This window comes from Hypomesus nipponensis, chromosome 13 (assembly GCF_054491055.1).
Source record: "Hypomesus nipponensis isolate SF chromosome 13, ASM5449105v1, whole genome shotgun sequence".
NCBI classification, from domain to species: Eukaryota; Metazoa; Chordata; class Actinopteri; order Osmeriformes; family Osmeridae; genus Hypomesus; species Hypomesus nipponensis.
This window is the reverse complement of record NC_140373.1, coordinates 641,091-660,512: the sequence shown is the minus strand read 5'-3', so window position 1 is coordinate 660,512 and position 19,422 is coordinate 641,091. Positions and strand designations below refer to the sequence as shown.

The 19,422-nt window shown below is 52.0% G+C and overlaps 2 protein-coding genes across 3 annotated transcripts; one reads left to right on the top strand and one right to left on the bottom strand.

Annotated features, from left to right (window-relative positions):
* Positions 1-1,168: 1,168 nt before the first annotated feature.
* Positions 1,169-14,858, top strand: atp2a1l (ATPase sarcoplasmic/endoplasmic reticulum Ca2+ transporting 1, like). 2 transcript variants are annotated; one of them, XM_084670624.1, is made up of 24 exons: positions 1,169-1,479; positions 2,685-2,702; positions 3,020-3,102; positions 4,394-4,498; positions 4,780-4,918; positions 6,557-6,637; positions 6,846-6,931; positions 7,283-7,580; positions 7,700-7,866; positions 8,053-8,141; positions 8,278-8,380; positions 8,716-8,847; positions 9,142-9,258; positions 9,449-9,667; positions 9,747-9,858; positions 10,014-10,237; positions 10,854-11,074; positions 11,449-11,651; positions 12,068-12,153; positions 12,241-12,374; positions 12,615-12,732; positions 13,059-13,176; positions 13,572-13,616; positions 14,544-14,858. In XM_084670624.1, exons 1-23 carry the CDS (start codon positions 1,362-1,364, stop codon positions 13,574-13,576), a joined length of 2,976 nt encoding a protein of 991 aa, XP_084526750.1. In that variant the 5' UTR covers positions 1,169-1,361; the 3' UTR covers positions 13,577-13,616; positions 14,544-14,858. The 2 variants fall into 2 exon arrangements, with proteins under 2 accessions (XP_084526750.1, XP_084526749.1); XM_084670623.1 differs by lacking the exon at positions 13,572-13,616 and having other exon boundaries at positions 1,170-1,479.
* Positions 14,859-15,274: 416 nt separating this feature from the next.
* On the bottom strand, positions 15,275-19,223 carry sult1st6 (sulfotransferase family 1, cytosolic sulfotransferase 6). Its single transcript, XM_084670593.1, has 7 exons — positions 18,432-19,223; positions 17,758-17,886; positions 16,856-16,953; positions 16,565-16,691; positions 16,044-16,138; positions 15,787-15,967; positions 15,275-15,613 (listed from the first exon to the last, which is right to left on the bottom strand). The coding sequence occupies exons 1-7, from the start codon at positions 18,616-18,618 to the stop codon at positions 15,501-15,503; spliced, it is 930 nt and encodes a 309-aa protein (XP_084526719.1). The 5' UTR covers positions 18,619-19,223; the 3' UTR covers positions 15,275-15,500.
* Positions 19,224-19,422: the final 199 nt, after the last annotated feature.

The following is a 19,422-nucleotide window of genomic DNA, read 5'->3' as shown; positions in this document are numbered from 1 at the left end:
GACATGGGGGGTAGGAGGACGAGGGGACAGGGGGGGTAGGGGGGTCTCAGTGGTCAGACCCGTCTGATCCCGTCATTTCACTCAGCCAACACACTCTGGGCACTCCCCCCTGCCTCACCACTGTCATCCTCACTCCCTCCTCCTCTCACCCTCCCTCACCCTCCCCCTCACCCTCCCTCCTCCTCTCACCCTCCCTCACCCTCTCACCCTCACCCTCCCTCACCCTCTCAGCCTCCCCCTCTCACCCTCCCTCACCCTTACCCTCACCCTCCCTCCTCCTCTCACCCTCCCTCCTCCTCTCACCCTCTCTCACCCTCTCACCCTCACCCTCCCTCACCCTCTCACCCTCCCTCACCCTCTCACCCTCCCTCCTCTCACCCTCTCTCCCCCTTCTCACCCTCCCTCCTCCTGTCTCAGGATCCTTCTTCTTCTGTGGTTTGTCTCCATGAAGGTCAGAGCTGAGAGGAGGGTGCTGAGATAGTGAGCTAGCTGAGTGTGGGTGCTTGTCATGTCTGGGGGTCACAGCTCCGTGGAATCCCCACACGTCAGTTCACCAACCCAGTTGCCTTGGCGATACACATAACCCTACTAATGAATGTACTAAATTAACCTTCCACCTTCTCTATCCCCTCCTCCTCGACTATCCCCTCCTCCTCTCGTTCTCTCACTCTGTCTTCCCCTCTCTCGGGCTCTGCCGCCTTCCTCAGCCTATCCCGTCCTCCTCTATTCCTAACCCTTCCTGAGCCCAAACAGTTGAGCTGTCACTCAGTATTCCCCTTCCTCCCGCTCCCCCCCCCCTCTCTCTCACCTTCTCCGTTCTCCTTATTCCACTGACCATGCATGTTCCAAAAACAGATCTCATTTTCATCCATGGTGCACCCCCTCCCTCCCTCCCTCCCCCCCCTGCCTCCCGCCCACCCGCCCGCCTGCCTCCCTCCCTCCCTCCCTCCCTCCCTCCCCCCTCCCCAAAGCAGGCCGTGTCCACAGTTCCTGTCCAAGTCCATCATCTCACCTCCCTGTTCCTCCCTGTTCCTCCCTGTTCCTCTCCGTGCCCCACCCTCTCCCTCCATGGCTCCCAGGCAGGAATGTGTTTGGGCGTGTCTCTCCCGGCGACCACCAATCCAGAGTCTCCTGGCGATATAAAACCCTGAACGAGCGTGAGCTTATTTGCTCTTTCTGTCAGTCTAACGCTCCACATTCGGAGACAAGGGACCAGACACGTCCCAAGGCCAAGCTTCCTACGATAGGGTGGTGGACCAAAACAGTGAGAACCTACAAAGAGAGACGTAAGACCTTGAGAAGAGAGCAAGGGCAGACTATTGCCCCACCAGTTGTCTCTGAGGTCCCAACCCTTAGAAAGGATGGAGAACGCGCACACCAAAGGGACGGCGGAATGCCTGGCGTACTTTGGCGTGAACGAGGCCACGGGTCTCACCCCTGATCAGTTCAAGAAGAACCTGGCCAAGTACGGCCACAATGGTGAGAACCTGGGACGGCGTGGGAGGGGGGATGTACACGATTGCTTGATTGCGTGACAAAGCTCTGATGTGTGATTTTGGTGACAGATGTTCAAGTCTTGACTGCATCTATGACACTTCAATCAGCCTGACTTTTTAGACTGATGGTCAACAGCCAGGAAGATTTATGGATATACTGGCAGGGGGAGTGAGATGGGGGAGGCAGGGGGAGGCAGGGGGAGGGGTTGGAGGCTGTTTTAGAGAGAGGCTGCAGCAGCTGGTTAAAAAGCAGAGACATTGAGAAGCAGAGACTTGGAGAGCTTTGAAGAGCTATTTAAAGAGGAGCAGAGGAAGGAGGCTAGAGAGAGAGAGAGAGAGAGAGAGAGACAGGTGACAGCTAAAGAAGTGTCCGGGCTGATATGTAGGGTGGGAGCGAACAGGAGGCCTGGATAATTTTAGTCCGAGAGAGATATGGGAGGACCTAAAATGATGAATGATCTGAAATATGATCACTTCTGATCAATGCAACAGTCATGAAGCAGGTTAAAGGTTTTAGCGCTATGAAAGTATGTTTCAAACTTAAGGCATTACTTCAGTCAATACACACTGTTAAAGCATTCTGTTGTTGGAAGCAAATTGATTATTGCAGTCATCACTAGTTGTAAGAGTGAGGCCTGTGTTAGGGTTAGGGTTAGGGTTAGGGTTAGGGTTAGACAGGACTCTAGCCTCAGCAGCATGGTAGTCTCCCAGCCCTCCACCCAGCCCTCCACCCAGCCCTCCACCCAGCCCTCCACCCAGCCCTGTACATAGCCCTCCACCCAGCCCTCCACCCAGCCCTCCACCCAGCCCTCCACCCAGCCCTGTACATAGCCCTCCATCCAGCCCTCCACCCAGCCCTGTACATAGCCCTCCATCCAGCCCTCCACCCAGCCCTCCACCCAGCCCTCCACCCAGCCCTCCACCCAGCCCTCCACCCAGCCCTGTACATAGCCCTCTCCTTACACTCTGCCGAATCCTCAACACTACAACAATCCTTTCCTTCAGGTGTCAGTAGTACAGCAGCCATGTTCCATTCATTGGGTTTCTAAGTATTTCAATAGATTCTGTCTTTAGTGTTTCTATTTTGTGCTTGAAGTTAGCTCCAGATACCTCTGTCTACCTGGGTTAGGAGCTTAGCGTGTTTTAATTTATTTCTTTCTTCCCTCCCTCCCCCCTGGACATCCTCAGAGCTCCCAGCTGAGGAAGGTGAGTGTTCCTCCTTCACACTCAGTCTTCATAAACAGTTCTTGAATGTTTACAGTTGTAAGATTGCCTGTGTAGAACATACCAACACTAGCCTGTAATCATGAAATTAGATCGTCACAAACAAACTGAACTTGGCTTCCATCCACAACAAATGAAACTATTTATGAGTCATTAAAATAAGCAAACATGTATTAGAGTACCAAACATCTAGTGTTACTCCTACTAAGTAATTAGACAACAGATGTTAAAAACGTTTTTTTCATAATGGCCCAGTGTGGTGTTCACTAACAGATGTTTGGATGATTTCTGTCTGTCAGGGAAGAGCGTCTGGGAACTGATTGTTGAGCAGTTCGAGGATCTTCTGGTCAGGATTCTGTTGCTGGCTGCCTGCATTTCCTTCGTGAGTCTCCCACACCCTCCTGTTCATCCGAGGCCTGTTGGTGTCGTGTGTCCCAGCCCCAGCAGCAGCACTGACTAGAACCCAGGATCAGTGGATGGAACTCTAGCAGAGCTGCTGTGTGTGGGATGCATGTGTTTGGTGGGAGATCCTTTAGCTGACATGGACTTTACATGGAAGTCCTAATCACCCCACACAGCCAACACACATCATTCACCCCACACAGCCCACCTGAAGCTGCAGAACACCAGGGCACCATGTGCCATCTACACACTTGTCAGATGGTGTGTTTGGTTTTGAGGAGGGGGTATCAGAGGCTGACAGGAGCAGGAGACGGGGGTATTTATTCCTACCAGAGCTGCCCCCCCCTACAGCAGCTGTCATGATGGCCTTAGAAGGAGAACACTGAGACAGGGGAGATGGGGGGGGGTGGAGGGGGGTGGAGGGGTGCACAGTGTAGGGTGTACAGGGGGCGTTTAGGAGGGGTGTACAGGGAGGGGGGGGTGGAGGGGTGCACAGTGTAGGGTGTACAGGGGGCGTTTAGGAGGGGTGTACAGGGAGGGGGGGGTGGAGGGGTGTACAGGGAGGGGGGGGTGGAGAGACAGGGGATTTATTTTAAGAAAGACTCGACCCGGGGTGAGAAACTGAATCCTTTGGGAAAGGTCAGGGAAATAAGAGAGAAGGTTGAAGTTGACTGATTTCAATGGCTACAGAACCACTAAGGAGTGCGAAACCTATGGGTCTGGGAGAGACAAAGTTCAGGATATTGTAGCACACACTCAGAAACCACCACTCAGAAACACACTCAGAAACACACACTCAGAAACACTCAGAAACACTCACTCAGAAACACACTCAGAAACACACACAGAGAATCTGTAGATGGAGGCTGTTATTTATTTGAGCTATAAAGTACAAGTTTAACTGATAAAATGACTAAATGTAAATGATAAACTTGGAATACTGTCTGTCGTGCATTTCTCTCCACCACTCAGAGACAGCTGTGACATATCAATCACACTGACATTTCTAGCCGTTAGAAACTTGTGGTGATTCTCCCCTGACCTCCCCTGTTTTTTGGTGATGATGATCAACATGTTCCCTCCTGATCAGAAACAGGGCCTAAAGTCTCTTTTATGAGAACAAAACTTTGAGATTAAAACATTTGACTAGAACACAATCAGAAAGGCCATCATACACTAATTTCCTTCATTGACGCGATGAGGCATCTTCTTTGTAGATGTGATTGTTCTTCCTCTGAGTGAAGTGTTCCTCTAACGGCTCTGCTCCTCAGGTGCTGGCCTGGTTTGAGGAAGGCGAGGAGACCGTCACCGCCTTTGTGGAGCCCTTAGTCATCCTCCTTATCCTCATCGCTAACGCAGTGGTTGGAGTGTGGCAGGTCAGTACCGCGCACACACAGTCTTGCTGTTTTGCTTTTATAAGCCGTGCAGAACAAACTGGATATGAGTCATCATCCAGTCAGAAATCATCCATCATTAAGCCAGTTAGAACACTTACAATCACAATATGTGTAACTTTTTATTGCATTTGAGCATGTCAAAGTGTCTGAGACACAGTGACAACAGCTGTATTTGCTAGCAGTCCAGTCCTCTCACTATGCAATTTATGTGCCTGTCTGTCTGTGTGTGTGTGCCTGTGTGTGTGTGTGTGTGTCTCCAGGAGCGTAATGCAGAGGACGCCATTGAGGCTCTGAAGGAGTATGAGCCTGAGATGGGCAAGGTGTACCGCTCTGACAGGCAGAGCGTCCAGATGATCAAGGCCAGACTGATCGTTCCTGGTGACATTGTGGAGGTGTCTGGTAAGAGCCATCCCCTGTCACCTGTCACCTGTCTGTCAAACTCTCTCATTCACAGAGATGGTAGGACTGCTGTGTTTATTACAGCTGTAGTTATTGTGGTATTAATATGATTATTGTCAGTAGTAGTAGTGGGAGTTCTTGTTTAGAGTAGAAGACAGGGTGGAGTGGAGGGGGGGAGGGAGGGAGGGAGGGAGGGAGGGAGGGAGGGAGGGAGGGAGGGAGGGAGGGAGGGAGGGAGGGAGGGGGGAGGGAGGGAGGGAGGGAGGGAGGGAGGGAGGGAGGGGGGAGGGTGCAGCAGCAAAACATGCTGAGAGGAGGAAAACAAAATCTTGGGTATAAATACCCTCACTGACACCTGCTCTCCTATGCTCCCTCCCCTCCCCCTCCCCCTCCCCTCCTCTCTCCCCCTCCTTTCCCCCTCACTCCCCCCCTCCCCTCCTCTCCCCCTCCTCCCCTCCTCTCCTCCTCCCCTCCCCCTCTTCCCTTCCTCTCCCCCTCCCCTCCCCTCCTCTCTCCCCCTCCTCTCTCCCCCTCCTCTCCCCCTCCCTCCCCCTCCTCCCCTCCTCTCCCCCTCCCCTCTCCCCCTCCCTCCCCCTCCTCCCCTCCTCTCCCCCTCCCCTCCCCTCCCCTCCCCTCCCCTCCCCTCCCCTCCCCTCCCCTCCTCTCTCCCCCTCCCCTCCCCTCCTCTCCCCCTCCTCCCCTCCTCTCCCCCTCCCCTCCCCTCCTCTCTCCCCCTCCCCTCCTCTCCCCCTCCCCTCCCCTCCACTAAAACACTCATGTCGATGTGTCTGTGACACCTGTTGACCTTGAGGTTGTGTTTCTCCCCATGTCCCCTTGGGGTCAGAGGGGTGTCATGTGACTCCTGTGGCCTTGCCCTCTTCTTCAGTGCAGGGATTAGAAGGCAGGAAGTCAGCTGCTCCCCCAGCATTCCAGGACAGGAAGTTAGGAGATGATAGTCCAATGAAAGCCATCTCAAACTAAAGGGAAATAACTGATAGTTGAACTGGGCTGCCCACCCGTCCAGCTTGGCGTTGGACCACACAGCATTTCACCCTTGTCCCGCACGTCACATGTTGAGAAAATGTCCTGCATTTTCATGTTATTTTTAATGATCATATAAAGAAAACGTACATGCGTTCTTTTGCCTTTTTAAGAAAGCATTTTAAGTTTTTCACCTATCTTTTACATCGCTTCATCAGAAGTGGACAGTTTTTTAAAACCTATCCAAATGTTGAACAGAAAGGAGTAAACCCAGTCACTATAGGTTGTGACTGTGTCACTATTTCGTGTTGGTAACATGTCCCACATTGTCCCACACAAACTTAGTAATCGTCCCACATTTGGTTTGTTTGATGGTGGTCACCCTAACTTGAACTGAAGTTGAAGATTGACCTTAAAGTGCTACAGCTATTATAAAATGAGTCATTAGTAAATGTATCATTTGAAAGTCCCCCAATCACAACTTTTCTAAATGTGCTTCAGCCCTCAGTGCTGCACGTCTGTGATCTACATTCATTCAAAATGAACATTTCAAAATGACTAAGGCTTTAGATAACCCATATAACTCAAAGATGAACATGTTATTTCTCCATGTCCAGATGACATGATGTCTGATGCTCGTCCTCTCTGTGTCCACAGTTGGAGATAAAGTCCCCGCTGACATCAGGCTCGTGGCCATCAGATCCACCACCCTGCGCGTGGACCAGTCCATCCTGACTGGTGAGACCTGCCCCTGCCTCCTGCCCCTGCCTCCTGCCCCTGCCTCCTGCCCCTGCCTCCTGCCCCTGCCTCCTGCCTCCTCTCTCCTGCCTCCTCTCTCCTGCCTCCTCTCTCCTAATCCCTGAACCCTGGTTCCGTTATACCCATTCTGTTCATATTGTTCAAAAACAGAAGGCGCCCTGATCTAATGTGTGTGTGTGTGTCTCAGGTGAGTCCGTCAGTGTGATCAAGCACACCGACGCTGTCCCCGACCCCAGAGCCGTGAACCAGGACAAGAAGAACATGCTGTTCTCTGTGAGCATCCACCCTCATTCTTCCTTCCCTCTCCCTTATCCTCATCTACCTGTTCATCTCTCCCTCCATTTCTCTCTCCATACTTCCCCTCATCCCTCCATCTTTCTCTCCCTTTCCTTCACCCTGGCTCTTTATCTCTTCATTCACTGGAGTGTTCTTCAATCAATTGTCAAGATTTTTTAAATCTCTTATTTCTCCTCCTTTCTTTTCCTATTGTCCTGTATCCTCCTCCTCTCCCTTCTCTCCTCCCCTCTCTCCTGTATCCTCCTCCTCTCCCTTCTCTCCTCCCCTCTCTCCTGTATCCTCCTCCTCTCCCTTCTCTCCTCCCCTCTCTCCTTTCCTCTCCTCCAGGGCACCAACATCGCTTCAGGCAAAGCTATTGGCATTGCCGTGGCCACCGGAGTGGGCACAGAGATCGGTAAGATCCGTGACCAGATGGCTGCGACAGAGCAGGAGAAGACTCCCCTGCAGGCCAAGCTGGACGAGTTCGGAGAGCAGCTGTCCAAGGTGATCACTCTGATCTGCATTGCTGTGTGGATGATCAACATCGGCCACTTCAACGACCCCGTCCACGGCGGATCCTGGATCCGCGGGGCCGTCTACTACTTCAAGATCGCCGTGGCGCTGGCTGTGGCTGCCATCCCTGAGGGTGAGGAGGAAGGCTCTGTGTGTGTTGTGTGTTGTGGGGTGCATGTGTAAACAGTATCTCACGTCCGTCTCACTAACTCTTGTCTCCCGTCCTCCTCTGCCTCCTCCTCTCTCCCCCAGGCCTGCCCGCCGTCATCACCACCTGCCTGGCCCTGGGCACACGCCGCATGGCCAAGAAGAACGCCATCGTCAGGAGCCTGCCCTCCGTGGAGACCCTGGGCTGCACCTCCGTCATCTGCTCCGACAAGACCGGCACCCTCACCACCAACCAGATGTGTGTGACCAAGGTGGGCATGCAGGAGGCACACACACACACACACACACTCTTCTACAGTCCTACACATCCCTCTCCTACTAAGTGAGTCTGCCCATATGACCATATGACCATATGACCATGTGACCATATGACCATGTGACCGTGGGACCATGTGACCATGGGACAGCTTATCTGAGCAGAGCTCCTCTTTCTCCAGATGTTCATCATCAAGACTGTGGAGGGAGACCATGTTGACCTGGATGCCTTCGATATCTCTGGCTCCAAGTACACCCCCGAAGGAGAGGTGTAAGTTTACACACACACTCACACACACACACTCACACACACACACACATGTGCGCCCAAGGACACAACGTCATTTGGCACAGCGGGAATCGATCCGGCAACCCCTCATTCTATCTATCTCCCTCCCTCCTTCCAGTTCCCAGGGAGGTGCTAAGACTAACTGCAGTGCCTATGATGGCCTGGTGGAGCTCTCCACCATCTGTGCTCTGTGCAACGACTCATCTCTGGACTACAACGAGGTATGACACCTCACCTCAGACCGTGTTCTCATGCAGCACTGTACACAAGCACTGTTAGTGTTTCTCTTTGGATAGAAGCATGTGATGAATGAATCCAACGTAATCACTGGGTCGCACACAGCTGTTCATAACCAGTTTCCTGTCCCCCTCCTTCCTCTCTCCTCCTCTCCCCCCTCTCCTCCTCTCCTCCTCTCCTCTCCTCCCCCCTCTCCTCCTCTCCTCTCCTCCCCCCTCTCCTCCTCTCCTCTCCCCTCTCCTCCTCTCCTCCTCTCCTCTCCTCCTCCCCTCTCCTCCTCTCCTCTCTCCCTCCTCTCTCCTCCCGTCCTGGTCCCCAGACTAAGAAGATCTATGAGAAGGTGGGTGAGGCTACTGAGACCGCCTTGTCCTGCTTGGTGGAGAAGATGAACGTGTTCAACTCCAACGTCTCCAGCCTGACCAAGATCGAGAGAGCTAACGCCTGCTGTACTGTAAGAGTCTGCACACACACACACCTGCTACACACACACACCTGCTACACACACACACCTGCTACACACACACCTGCTACACACACAACTGCTCTACACACACACCTGCTCTACACACACACCTGCTACACACACACACACACCTGCTCTACACACAAACACCTGCTACACACACACACACACCTGCTCTACACACAAACACCTGCTACACACACACCTGCTACACACACACACCTGCAGCTGAGGGGAAGCCCTGTTCTGAGCTCTGTGTGACCTCTGTGCCCTCCCTCCCAGGTGGTGAAGCAGCTGATGAAGAAGAACTTCACCCTGGAGTTCTCCAGAGACAGGAAGTCCATGTCTGTGTACTGCACCCCCATGAAGGGAGAGGGCGGTGCCAAGATGTTCGTGAAGGTTCGTCTCTCTCTCTCTCTGTCTCTCTCTCTCTGTCTCTCTCTGTCTCTCTCTCTCTGTCACTCTCTCTCTGTCTCTGTCTCTCTCTCTCTCTCTCTCTCTCTCTCTCTCTCTCTCTCTCTCTCTCTCTCTCTCTCTCTGTCTCTCTCTCTCTCTGTCTCAGCCCTCCCCCTGTCTCCTTGTCCAATAGGGAGCCCCTGAGGGTGTGATTGAGAGATGCGCCTACGTCCGTGTTGGCACCACCCGCGTGCCCCTGACTGGCCCCGTCAAGGACAAGATCATGGCCGTGATCAAGGAGTGGGGCACCGGCCGTGACACCCTGCGTTGCCTGGCCCTCGCCACCCGTGACACTCCCCTGAAGGTGGAGGAGATGGTCCTTGAGGACTCCACCAAGTTCGCTGACTACGAGGTGAGGGCCGTGCCCTGCGGGGGTGCCCTGGGGGGGTGATGTGGAGGTGGGCGCTGGGTAACCCTGTCTCCCTCCCCAGACTGACCTGACCTTCGTGGGCTGTGTCGGCATGCTGGACCCTCCCCGCAAGGAGGTGGTGGGCTCAATCCAGCTGTGCAGAGATGCTGGCATCCGTGTCATCATGATCACTGGTCAGTAACCCCTCCCCCCTGTACCGCTGCATGATCCCTGGTGTTCAGACAACAGTGAAAGTCATTTTTGCGACTTGTCAGTTTGAGATAAAACCTTAAGTCCGTCCTCACATCTTCATGTGTTCACGTGTTGCCGTGTTTCTGCCGTTCCCCAGGCGACAACAAGGGCACAGCCGTGGCTATCTGCCGTCGCATCGGCATCTTCAGTGAGGACGAGGATGTTACTGGCAAGGCCTTCACTGGACGGGAGTTTGATGACCTTCCCTCCTCCGAGCAGGTCGAAGCCGTACGGAACGCCAGCTGCTACGCCCGCGTGGAGCCCTCCCACAAGTCCAAGATCGTTGAGTTCCTGCAGGGCATGGACGAGATTACCGCCATGGTGAGGTCAACCACCGACACAGCGCTTAAAACCGTCACACACACACACCTACACACACACCTACACACACACCTACACACACACCTACACACACACCTACACACACACACCTACACACACACCTACACACACACACCTACACACACACCTACACACACACCTACACACACACCTACACACACACACACACACACACCTACACACACACCTGCACACACACCTACACACACACCTACACACACACACCTACACACACACCTACACACACACCTACACACACACACACACACACACACCTGCACACACACACCTACACACACACCTACACACACACACACACACACCTACACACACACCTGCACACACACCTACACACACACCTGCACACACACCTGCACACACACCTGCACACACACCTACACACACACCTGCACACACACCTACACACACACCTACACACACACCTACACACACACCTGCACACACACCTACACACACACCTACACACACACCTACACACAAACCTGCACACACACCTACACACACACCTGCACATACACCTGCACACACACCTGCACACATCTGTTGAAGTTCTACTCCTTACCGCCCCCTCCAGACGGGTGATGGAGTGAACGATGCCCCCGCTCTGAAGAAGGCAGAGATTGGCATCGCCATGGGCTCTGGCACTGCCGTTGCCAAGTCAGCCTCTGAGATGGTCCTGGCTGATGACAACTTCTCCTCCATCGTGGCTGCTGTTGAGGAGGGCAGAGCCATCTACAACAACATGAAGCAGTTCATCCGCTACCTCATTTCCTCCAACGTAGGCGAGGTGGTCTGGTGAGTCGTCATGATGACGTCCGCAGGACATCCTGAATCATGTGTCATCAGTGGAACAGGGATCATGACCTCACTTCCTCCTTTTGACCCTTCTGTTGTCTCCCTCTCCCCCTCCCTCCTCCCTCCTCCCTCCCTCCCCCTCTCCTCCTCTCCCGCTCCCTCTCCCCTTCCCTCCCCTCTTCTCCTCTCCCTCTCCCTCCTCCCTCCCTCCCTCCCTCCCTCCCTCCCTCCCTCCCTCCCTCCCTCCCTCCCTCCCTCCCTCCCTCCCTCCCTCCCTCCTCCCTCTCCCTCTCCCTCTCCCTCCTCCCTCCTCCCTCCCTCCCCCTCTCCTCCTCCCTCCCTCCCCCTCTCATCCTCCCTCTCTCCCTTCTCAGTATCTTCCTGACGGCTGCCCTGGGTCTTCCCGAGGCTCTGATCCCCGTCCAGCTGCTGTGGGTCAACCTGGTGACAGACGGCCTGCCCGCCACCGCCCTGGGCTTCAACCCCCCTGACCTGGACATCATGGGCAGGAGGCCCCGCTCCCCCAAGGAGTCCCTCATCTCCGGCTGGCTGTTCTTCAGATACATGGTCATCGGAGGTGAGCACTGACGGTTAGGGTTAGGCACTGAGGGTTAGGGTTAGGCACTGAGGGTTAGGCACTGAGGGTTAGGGTTAGGCACTGAGGGTTAGGCACTGAGGGTTAGGCACTGAGGGTTAGGGTTAGGCACTGAGGGTTAGGCACTGAGGGTTAGGGTTAGGCACTGAGGGTTAGGCACTGAGGGTTAGGGTTAGGCACTGAGGGTTAGGGTTAGGCACTGAGGGTTAGGGTTAGGCACTGGGGGCCGCTGAGGGCCACACTTACGTTTTTGGGAGGAAAAAAACGAAGCATTCAAGCAGAATTGGGAGACAGTTTTTTTTTTAATGTTTTTAAATTCTGCATTAGTGTGTTTAGTGAGTGTTGTGATTTGAGGTTAGAGTGTTGGTGTGTTAGTAAACGCTGGTCTCTCTCTCCAGGATACGTTGGAGCCGCCACAGTTGCAGCTGCAGCCTGGTGGTTCATGTACGACCCCACCGGACCTGGAGTCACCTACCACCAGCTGGTGAGCACACACACACACACACACACACACACACACACCACCATTTTTCGTAGCCTGGTTTTCAAAGATTCAACCCTCCTCCTCCAGTCCCACTTCATGCAGTGCTGTGATGAGAACGAGGACTTCGCTGGCATCAACTGCCACATCTTTGAGGCTGCTCCCCCCATGACCATGGCTCTGTCCGTGCTGGTCACCATTGAGATGTCCAACGCCCTCAACAGGTCAACTGCTCACCTCACCCTCTTCACCACCCTCCTCTCTCCTGCTTCACCCTCCTCTCTCCTGCCTCACCCTACTGTCTCTTGCCTCACCCTACTGTCTCATGTTGAAAGTACAGCAGAAACAAAATCCTCATACACAGGTTGTGTCTTGGTAGGAATGTTTGAGCATGTCCAGGTCAGAGGAAGGTGTGAGGTTCTGAACCCTCTGACCCTCTGACCCTCTGACCCTCTGACCCCCAGCTTGTCTGAGAACCAGTCTCTGCTGCGCATGCCCCCCTGGAGCAACTTGTGGCTGTTAGGAGCCATGGCTCTGTCCATGTCCCTGCACTTTGTGATCATCTACGTGGACCCCATGCCCGTGAGTCTGACACACACACACACACTCTGACACACTCACACACTCTGACACACACACACACTCTGACACACACACACACTCTGACACACACACACACACTCTGACACACACACACACACTCTGACACACACACACACACTCTGACACACACACACACTCTGACACACACACACACTCTGACACACACACACACTCTGACACACACACACACACTCTGACACACACACACACTCTGACACACACACACACACTCTGACACACACACACACTCTGACACATGGATGTAAGCAGTGGTAACCCGGGTACCCACCCTCTGTGCTCTCCAGATGATCTTCAAGCTCACTCACCTGGGCGTGGAGCAGTGGCTGATGGTGCTCAAACTCTCCTTCCCCGTCATCCTCATTGATGAGGTGCTGAAGTTTGTCGCCCGCAACTACCTGGAGCGTAAGTATCTCTGCACACACACACACACACCTTAACACAGATGCATCCAGACATGTGCGCTCACAAACTCACTCTCTATACCTACATACTAGGGTTATAATGTGTTTTGAAAAGATCTCTAATTTATGATTGTTGACTAAGTATATCACAATGTGTAATTAATCTGAACTTATTAATTAACCAATTTGCAAAAAGCAACGGTCTGTTCTGTTATTGTTGTTTAATATTCCATCCTGTTTATCCTCATAATATCTTTGTTTTAATCATTAATGTTGATTGCAGTTTCACTACAATGATGACATGGTTTGTCTTTTCTCTTTCTTCCTCTTCTCTATTGCGTCTTTAACCCTTCACCCCCCATCCTTGTCTAACTCACTGATCTCATTCCCTTCCAGCCTAATTCTGCCATCCTTCCATCACTAGCCTGTAACTAAACCAAGGTACCCATCTCCCCCGCCAGCCAGCCTGTCTCTCGTTCATGTCACCATGTTTGTATGTGTTCATGTAAGATAAGGACATTACAGGATGTGTTCATGTGTGGTACGGAGATTACAGGATGTGTTTATGATGGAGATCATGTGAGTTCTCCTGTCCAAAGCAAACATCACCAGAGAACAGTGATGTGTGTCGTCTGGGTAGACAGTGTGATGATGATGTGTGTTGGTAGAGCAGCAGCATGGTGGGTTCCTGCTGTGAGGGAGAGAGAGACACAGAGAGAGAGAGAGAGAGAGAGAGAGAGGGAGGGAGAGAGAGAGAGGGAGAGAGAGGGGGGAGAGAGAGAGGGGAGAGAGAGAGAGAGAGAGAGAGAGAGAGAGAGAGAGAGAGAGAGAGAGAGAGAGAGAGAGAGAGAGAGAGAGAGAGAGAGAGAGAGAGAGAGAGAGAGAGAGAGAGAGAGAGAGAGAGAGAGAGAGAGAGAGTGTGTTCGTGATCTGTGGTGCATGGTGTGGGTGTGATCCTCTCGTATCAGGAAGGCATGCCTGCTTCAGCTGTAAACTGGAGCTGGAGGGTCCTGTGGACTGCTGTGCCTGGATGTAGTATCCATAGATTTGCATTCCTGCTGTGTTTGATCCAGGGCTCTATCTATACCACCCAGTATAGATAGCGTGTACATACAGTATATTATACATTTTGACTGTGTTTAGTTGGTAGGCCTCGGACCTGTCTGACGAGAGGAAAGTGATTCTGCATGAACTCTGCTGTGAGCAGGTGCTGGACCTGGCTCTTGCAGAGTTGCTATGCTACGTGCTGTACATGTCATATCTATGATATATGACCTGGTTTCTTCTTTCTCGCCGTCTTGGGTTCATATACTAACACCTACCAACACCCCTTCCTTTTCTAACTCTGTTTCCTGTTCTTGATTTTAGCATCAGCTGCAATTTAGGAATGTAGAAGAAGAAAGGAGCGAATTGAAGAAGGAGAGAGAGAGAGAGAGGCGAAGGCGGAGAAGAGGAAGATCACAACCAATGGGAGGGCTCTTGTGAGCCAACCAATAGAAGAGAGAGGACAAACACAGGAAAATCAAAGAAAAAACAATAAAACATCCAAAAATCTACATAAAAACTGCCTCTGTATAATGAGTTTAAAATGGAAGGGGAGAGGAGCTGCCTCACCTGTATTAGAGTATTTAAGATTATTCTAAGAAATAAAGTATGTATTAAAAGAGATTTTTTTTTGTTTAACTTGGATACTCTCAATTGTTTAGATATTGGTTCCCAAGTGTCTCTATCTGTGCTAACTGCTGGAGTTTCACAACTTCACTGCTCCTTCTCTCCCTTCACCTGTAGTTGTGGGGTTGGGGACATCTCAGTGGTTAGGGCGTGTCACTGCAAATCTAGAGGTTGAAGGTTCAAATCCCTCTTTTAGTCACTTTGGAGTTAAAACCTAAAGGAATACATCAGTACACTGTCACTAACTGCCCTCTGGTGGCAGGGGGGTGTCCTGCGGCACAGCAGGGAGGCTGATGGAGTCTCGTCTGGGTGGGGGGGGGGGCTCCTCCCTAAACACACCTAGCTGAGGAGCAGTGCACTCTGGGATGCCTGATGTCCTGTCTCACTGTGTTCTGACCTCCCTGGATACAAACAGGTTGGAAATTGAGTTATTTTCAAGAAACTTCTTTTATTAGAGTGACAGTTTGGGTAGTAAGCACCTCTTTGCAGCAACAAAAAGCATGTGATTATTCTTGCACACATTTCCAAAAAGATCTTACGAAAGCAGTGAAGCTGTACATCTCAGCTTGCTCACATGTTGAAATGCTCTGTCACGTAGCTCAGTCTTTGGGATTGGACAAGAATTGTGGTTTCACACTAAGAGAGGACGCTCCATCAGATCACGGCCCTGAAGGGGATGTTGGCTTCCTTCATCTGTCTCTCATAATCTTCATCAAACAGTTGAGACTGCTCTGGGCTGAAGTGGTTGGTCCAGTCCCCCACCTCTCCTGAGCGGGAACACAGAGATCCACACCGTCAGGAGCGCTCACACACACAGCACCTGCTAGAGGGCACCAGTTCAGCAACACCCAGCAGAGGGGTTTCTAGACGAGGACCACATGAAGAGAAGCACCGCAGGAGGTTCCTGGATGTGGTAGAGGAAGGGCAGGACAGGACTCACCTTTCCTCATGAAGGGGGAGATGGACTGGTCAAACACGGGCTTGGGGATGAAGGTGTAGTTGGCCATGGGGTTGTCCTTCATGGCCTTGAAAGACGTGAGCTCCACGATGCGGCGGATGACGTCATCAGAAAGGGACAGATCCAGGTACCGCATGATGCGCTCCACCTCCCTGCGGGGGTTCTGAAGAGAGGAGGAGGGGGGTCGGAGCGTGTCTCCAGGGAAACACACAGGAAGACGTTTAGAGAGCACGCCCTACCTCTTTCATGTCCTCGTAAAACAGGTAGAGTATGTTCCTCTTCTCTCTCTCCTGCCAGTAGCCCTTCACATGGTCGTACCAGGATCCCCAGGCCACTGCAGAGAAACCAGCACTGTTCATCCAAAGACTCACACAGACTCACACAGCGTTCATCTGAACGTTATGTTAAGAAACACAGGTGGGTCTTAGTCTCGCTGGGATAGAAGTCACTTTCAGGATTAGAAGGCCTTGTGACACAACTGTACAAATCTTACAAAAGGTTGTATCCAGGGCATTGTGCGCAAATATTTTGACTGCGATTATAGAATATTCAATAGACCAAATCCATCCTCGGACAAGCGGCAGATGATGGATTTGGTCTATTGAATATTCTATAATCGCAGTGTGTCACTGCAGTGACCTTAAACAGGACTGTGCCCCAGCAACACTAACTATCTCCATGTCAGGTCAGGCGACCCTGGGCAGGTTCCCTCCCTGGATCCCAGGCAGCCAGGTGTAGCTGAACTGAGACTGCGTCTTACGCTCTCCTCTCATGAACTTGTGCAGGTATCCATCCCAAGGCCCAGGCTCGGGCTGGGTGAGGTTCATACGGTCAAAGTGGTAGTAGCTGACCAGGTTGTCCTTAGCGTTCCTCGCTACGTAGATAGCCTGGGGGGGGGGGAGCAGGAGAAGAAGGATCTTAACCTTGTATTAGTATTGATTGATACAGATTCTGCAACCTTGCAGGTATGTCACCTCTGTACCTAGTGTCCTGTGATGACACAACCAAATATGACTCAACAACAAATGTCTTCCTAATCTATTGTGCTTACCTTGCATTTGTGTTCCCAGAATCCCTCAGGCACCAGCTGGAAGGGCAGATGGGTCTTGATGACTCTGGGAGGAGCCATTTTGCTGAGCTGATCCAGGCCTGGACATGAGGAAGGACTGCTCTGGTCACCCAGACGTCTGGACACCATCATACACCATCATACACCATCATACACCATCATACATCATCATGCACCATCAGACACCATCAGACACCATCAGACACCATCAGACACCATCATACACCATCAGACACCATCAGACACCATCATACATCATCATACACCATCAGACACCATCAGACACCATCAGACACCACCCTCACCACCCTCACCACCCTCACCACACACCACACACCACTTAGAACTAGGATCATCTACCATAGCAAAGTTCTCACACATACGGATACATGTTATTATACTGGATATTGGTCTCTGCAGAGAGACCCACCATGGGATCACACACACACCCACATACATGCACACACACACACACACACACACTATACTAAATTTCATTGCAGGGTCATAACAAATTCAGTAACCGGTGGAATGCAACACCAAGCCAATCTCAAAGCAGGTAGCTTGAGTCTGGCAGAGCATTGCAGGGGTCGTTTAAGATTCCAGTGATCTCTGACCCTGATTAAGGAGAGGAAATGAGTCGTTATGACAACCTGTCGGCAAACTTTCCCCCGGTAACTGGGCCTGTGGCCTCTGAAGTGCTCGGGTTTGAAGATCATTATAGCTCAGTGGTGAGGAGTTAATTCACAAATACTTTAGCTTCACCTTGAGGAATTCACTGATGGATCTTCACTTCAGCTTGATAGATTTACCCACACATCTTCACTTAACAACATGAAGATATATTAGATTAATTCATATCCATTGAGTGGGATATTACACACCAGATGGGATGGGTGGAGGAGAGACGATCTCCAGGAAGGGAATGCGCACGGCTGTAGGTGCTCTCCTGCAGACCTCAGCGTCTCCATCATGAAGCAGCAGGTCCACAATCTCCTGCGTCCAGGTGGTTCCTGAGGAGGGATAAAGTCTGAGGCCTGCTAGATCTGACATCACTGAGGGCTGCTAGATCTGACATCACTGAGGTCTGCTAGATCTGACATCACTGAGGCCTGCTAGATCTGACATCACTGAGGTCTGCTAGATCTGACATCACTGAGGCCTGCTAGATCTGACATCACTGAGGTCTGCTAGATCTGACATCACTGAGGTCTGCTAGATCTGACATCACTGAGGCCTGCTAGATCTGACATCACTGAGGTCTGCTAGATCTGACATCACTGAGGCCTGCTAGATCTGACATCACTGAGGTCTGCTAGATCTGACATCACTGAGGCCTGCTAGATCTGACATCACTGAGGTCTGCTAGATCTGACATCACTGAGGTCTGCTAGATCTGACATCACTGAGGCCAGCTAGGACATTTATACAATAGGATACTGAAAGTAAGTTATCATTATCCAAAACTCAATCCTAAGTGAGTCTAAATCTCTATCATTTAGGTGCAGATGCACGTCTCTCTGAGTGTAGCTGTGGTAGCAGCAGAAAAGGACATTACCTGCTTTGGGGTAGGTGGCGATGAGAAGGTCAGAGGGGTGTGGCTGGAAGGCCCAGATGAGGTCCCAGCTGTTGGCAATGTGCTCCATGAGAGGGATTCCCTTCACCTCGATGAGCTTAAACCTGTGGATGGCACTGCCTGCCTTCTCTATTGCCTCGGAGTACGAGAGCTCCTTCTCCTCTGCCATGACTCACACCAGGAGGAGGACCACAGGAGGACCACAGGAGGACCACAGGAGGACCACAGGAGGACCACAGGAGGACCACAGGGAGTCAGGGACAAGAGCAGGAGATCTAGACTTGAGGGAGACCACGGAGAAACTCTGGTGAGTCGTCTGCCTGGTCGTCTGCCTGGTCGTCTGCCTGGTCCTCCGTCAGTATGAACAGTCGATCGTTCTCTCTGTAGTCTCCTGACTGCAAACTTTCCCTGTGGTCTGAAGGCTCTTCAGCAGTCCACGTCTCTGTTGTGTTTTTCCTCTGATCGCCCGGCGCTGCTTTCCACTTCCTGCTGCTCAGACGAACACAGCGGCTGGACCAGGCTGTTTTCAGAGCTCCTTACAACACAGGCTTTGTCCTTGCTGCTGCTTGCGTTCTGTCTCGCATGCGTTCTTCCCCCTTTCCTTAGAGTAATCTGAGCCTGCTGAATGTCAACAAAACTGTCTTTCTACACTTCAACCCGCCTCACACGGTCTCTCTCTGTCCTACTGGCCTTCCTGGAAATCACAGACTTATTATACAAAGTTGCCCTTACATAACTCCCTGAGGCATGATCACATTTCCTTCAACAATATTATCTGAACGCTGAATGTTGGACTTGGACAAGGGAGTGTCTACAACTCTGCTTTCCTGCTGGAAGAGTGAACAAGTACTAACAAGTTCCAGATAATGTAGAGACTTCAGCAGGAAGACATATCCCCCTTAATCACACACAAGTGAAGAGAGACTGATGAAACTAAAGAGTGACTGATGAACAGAGAGTACAAGCAAACTGG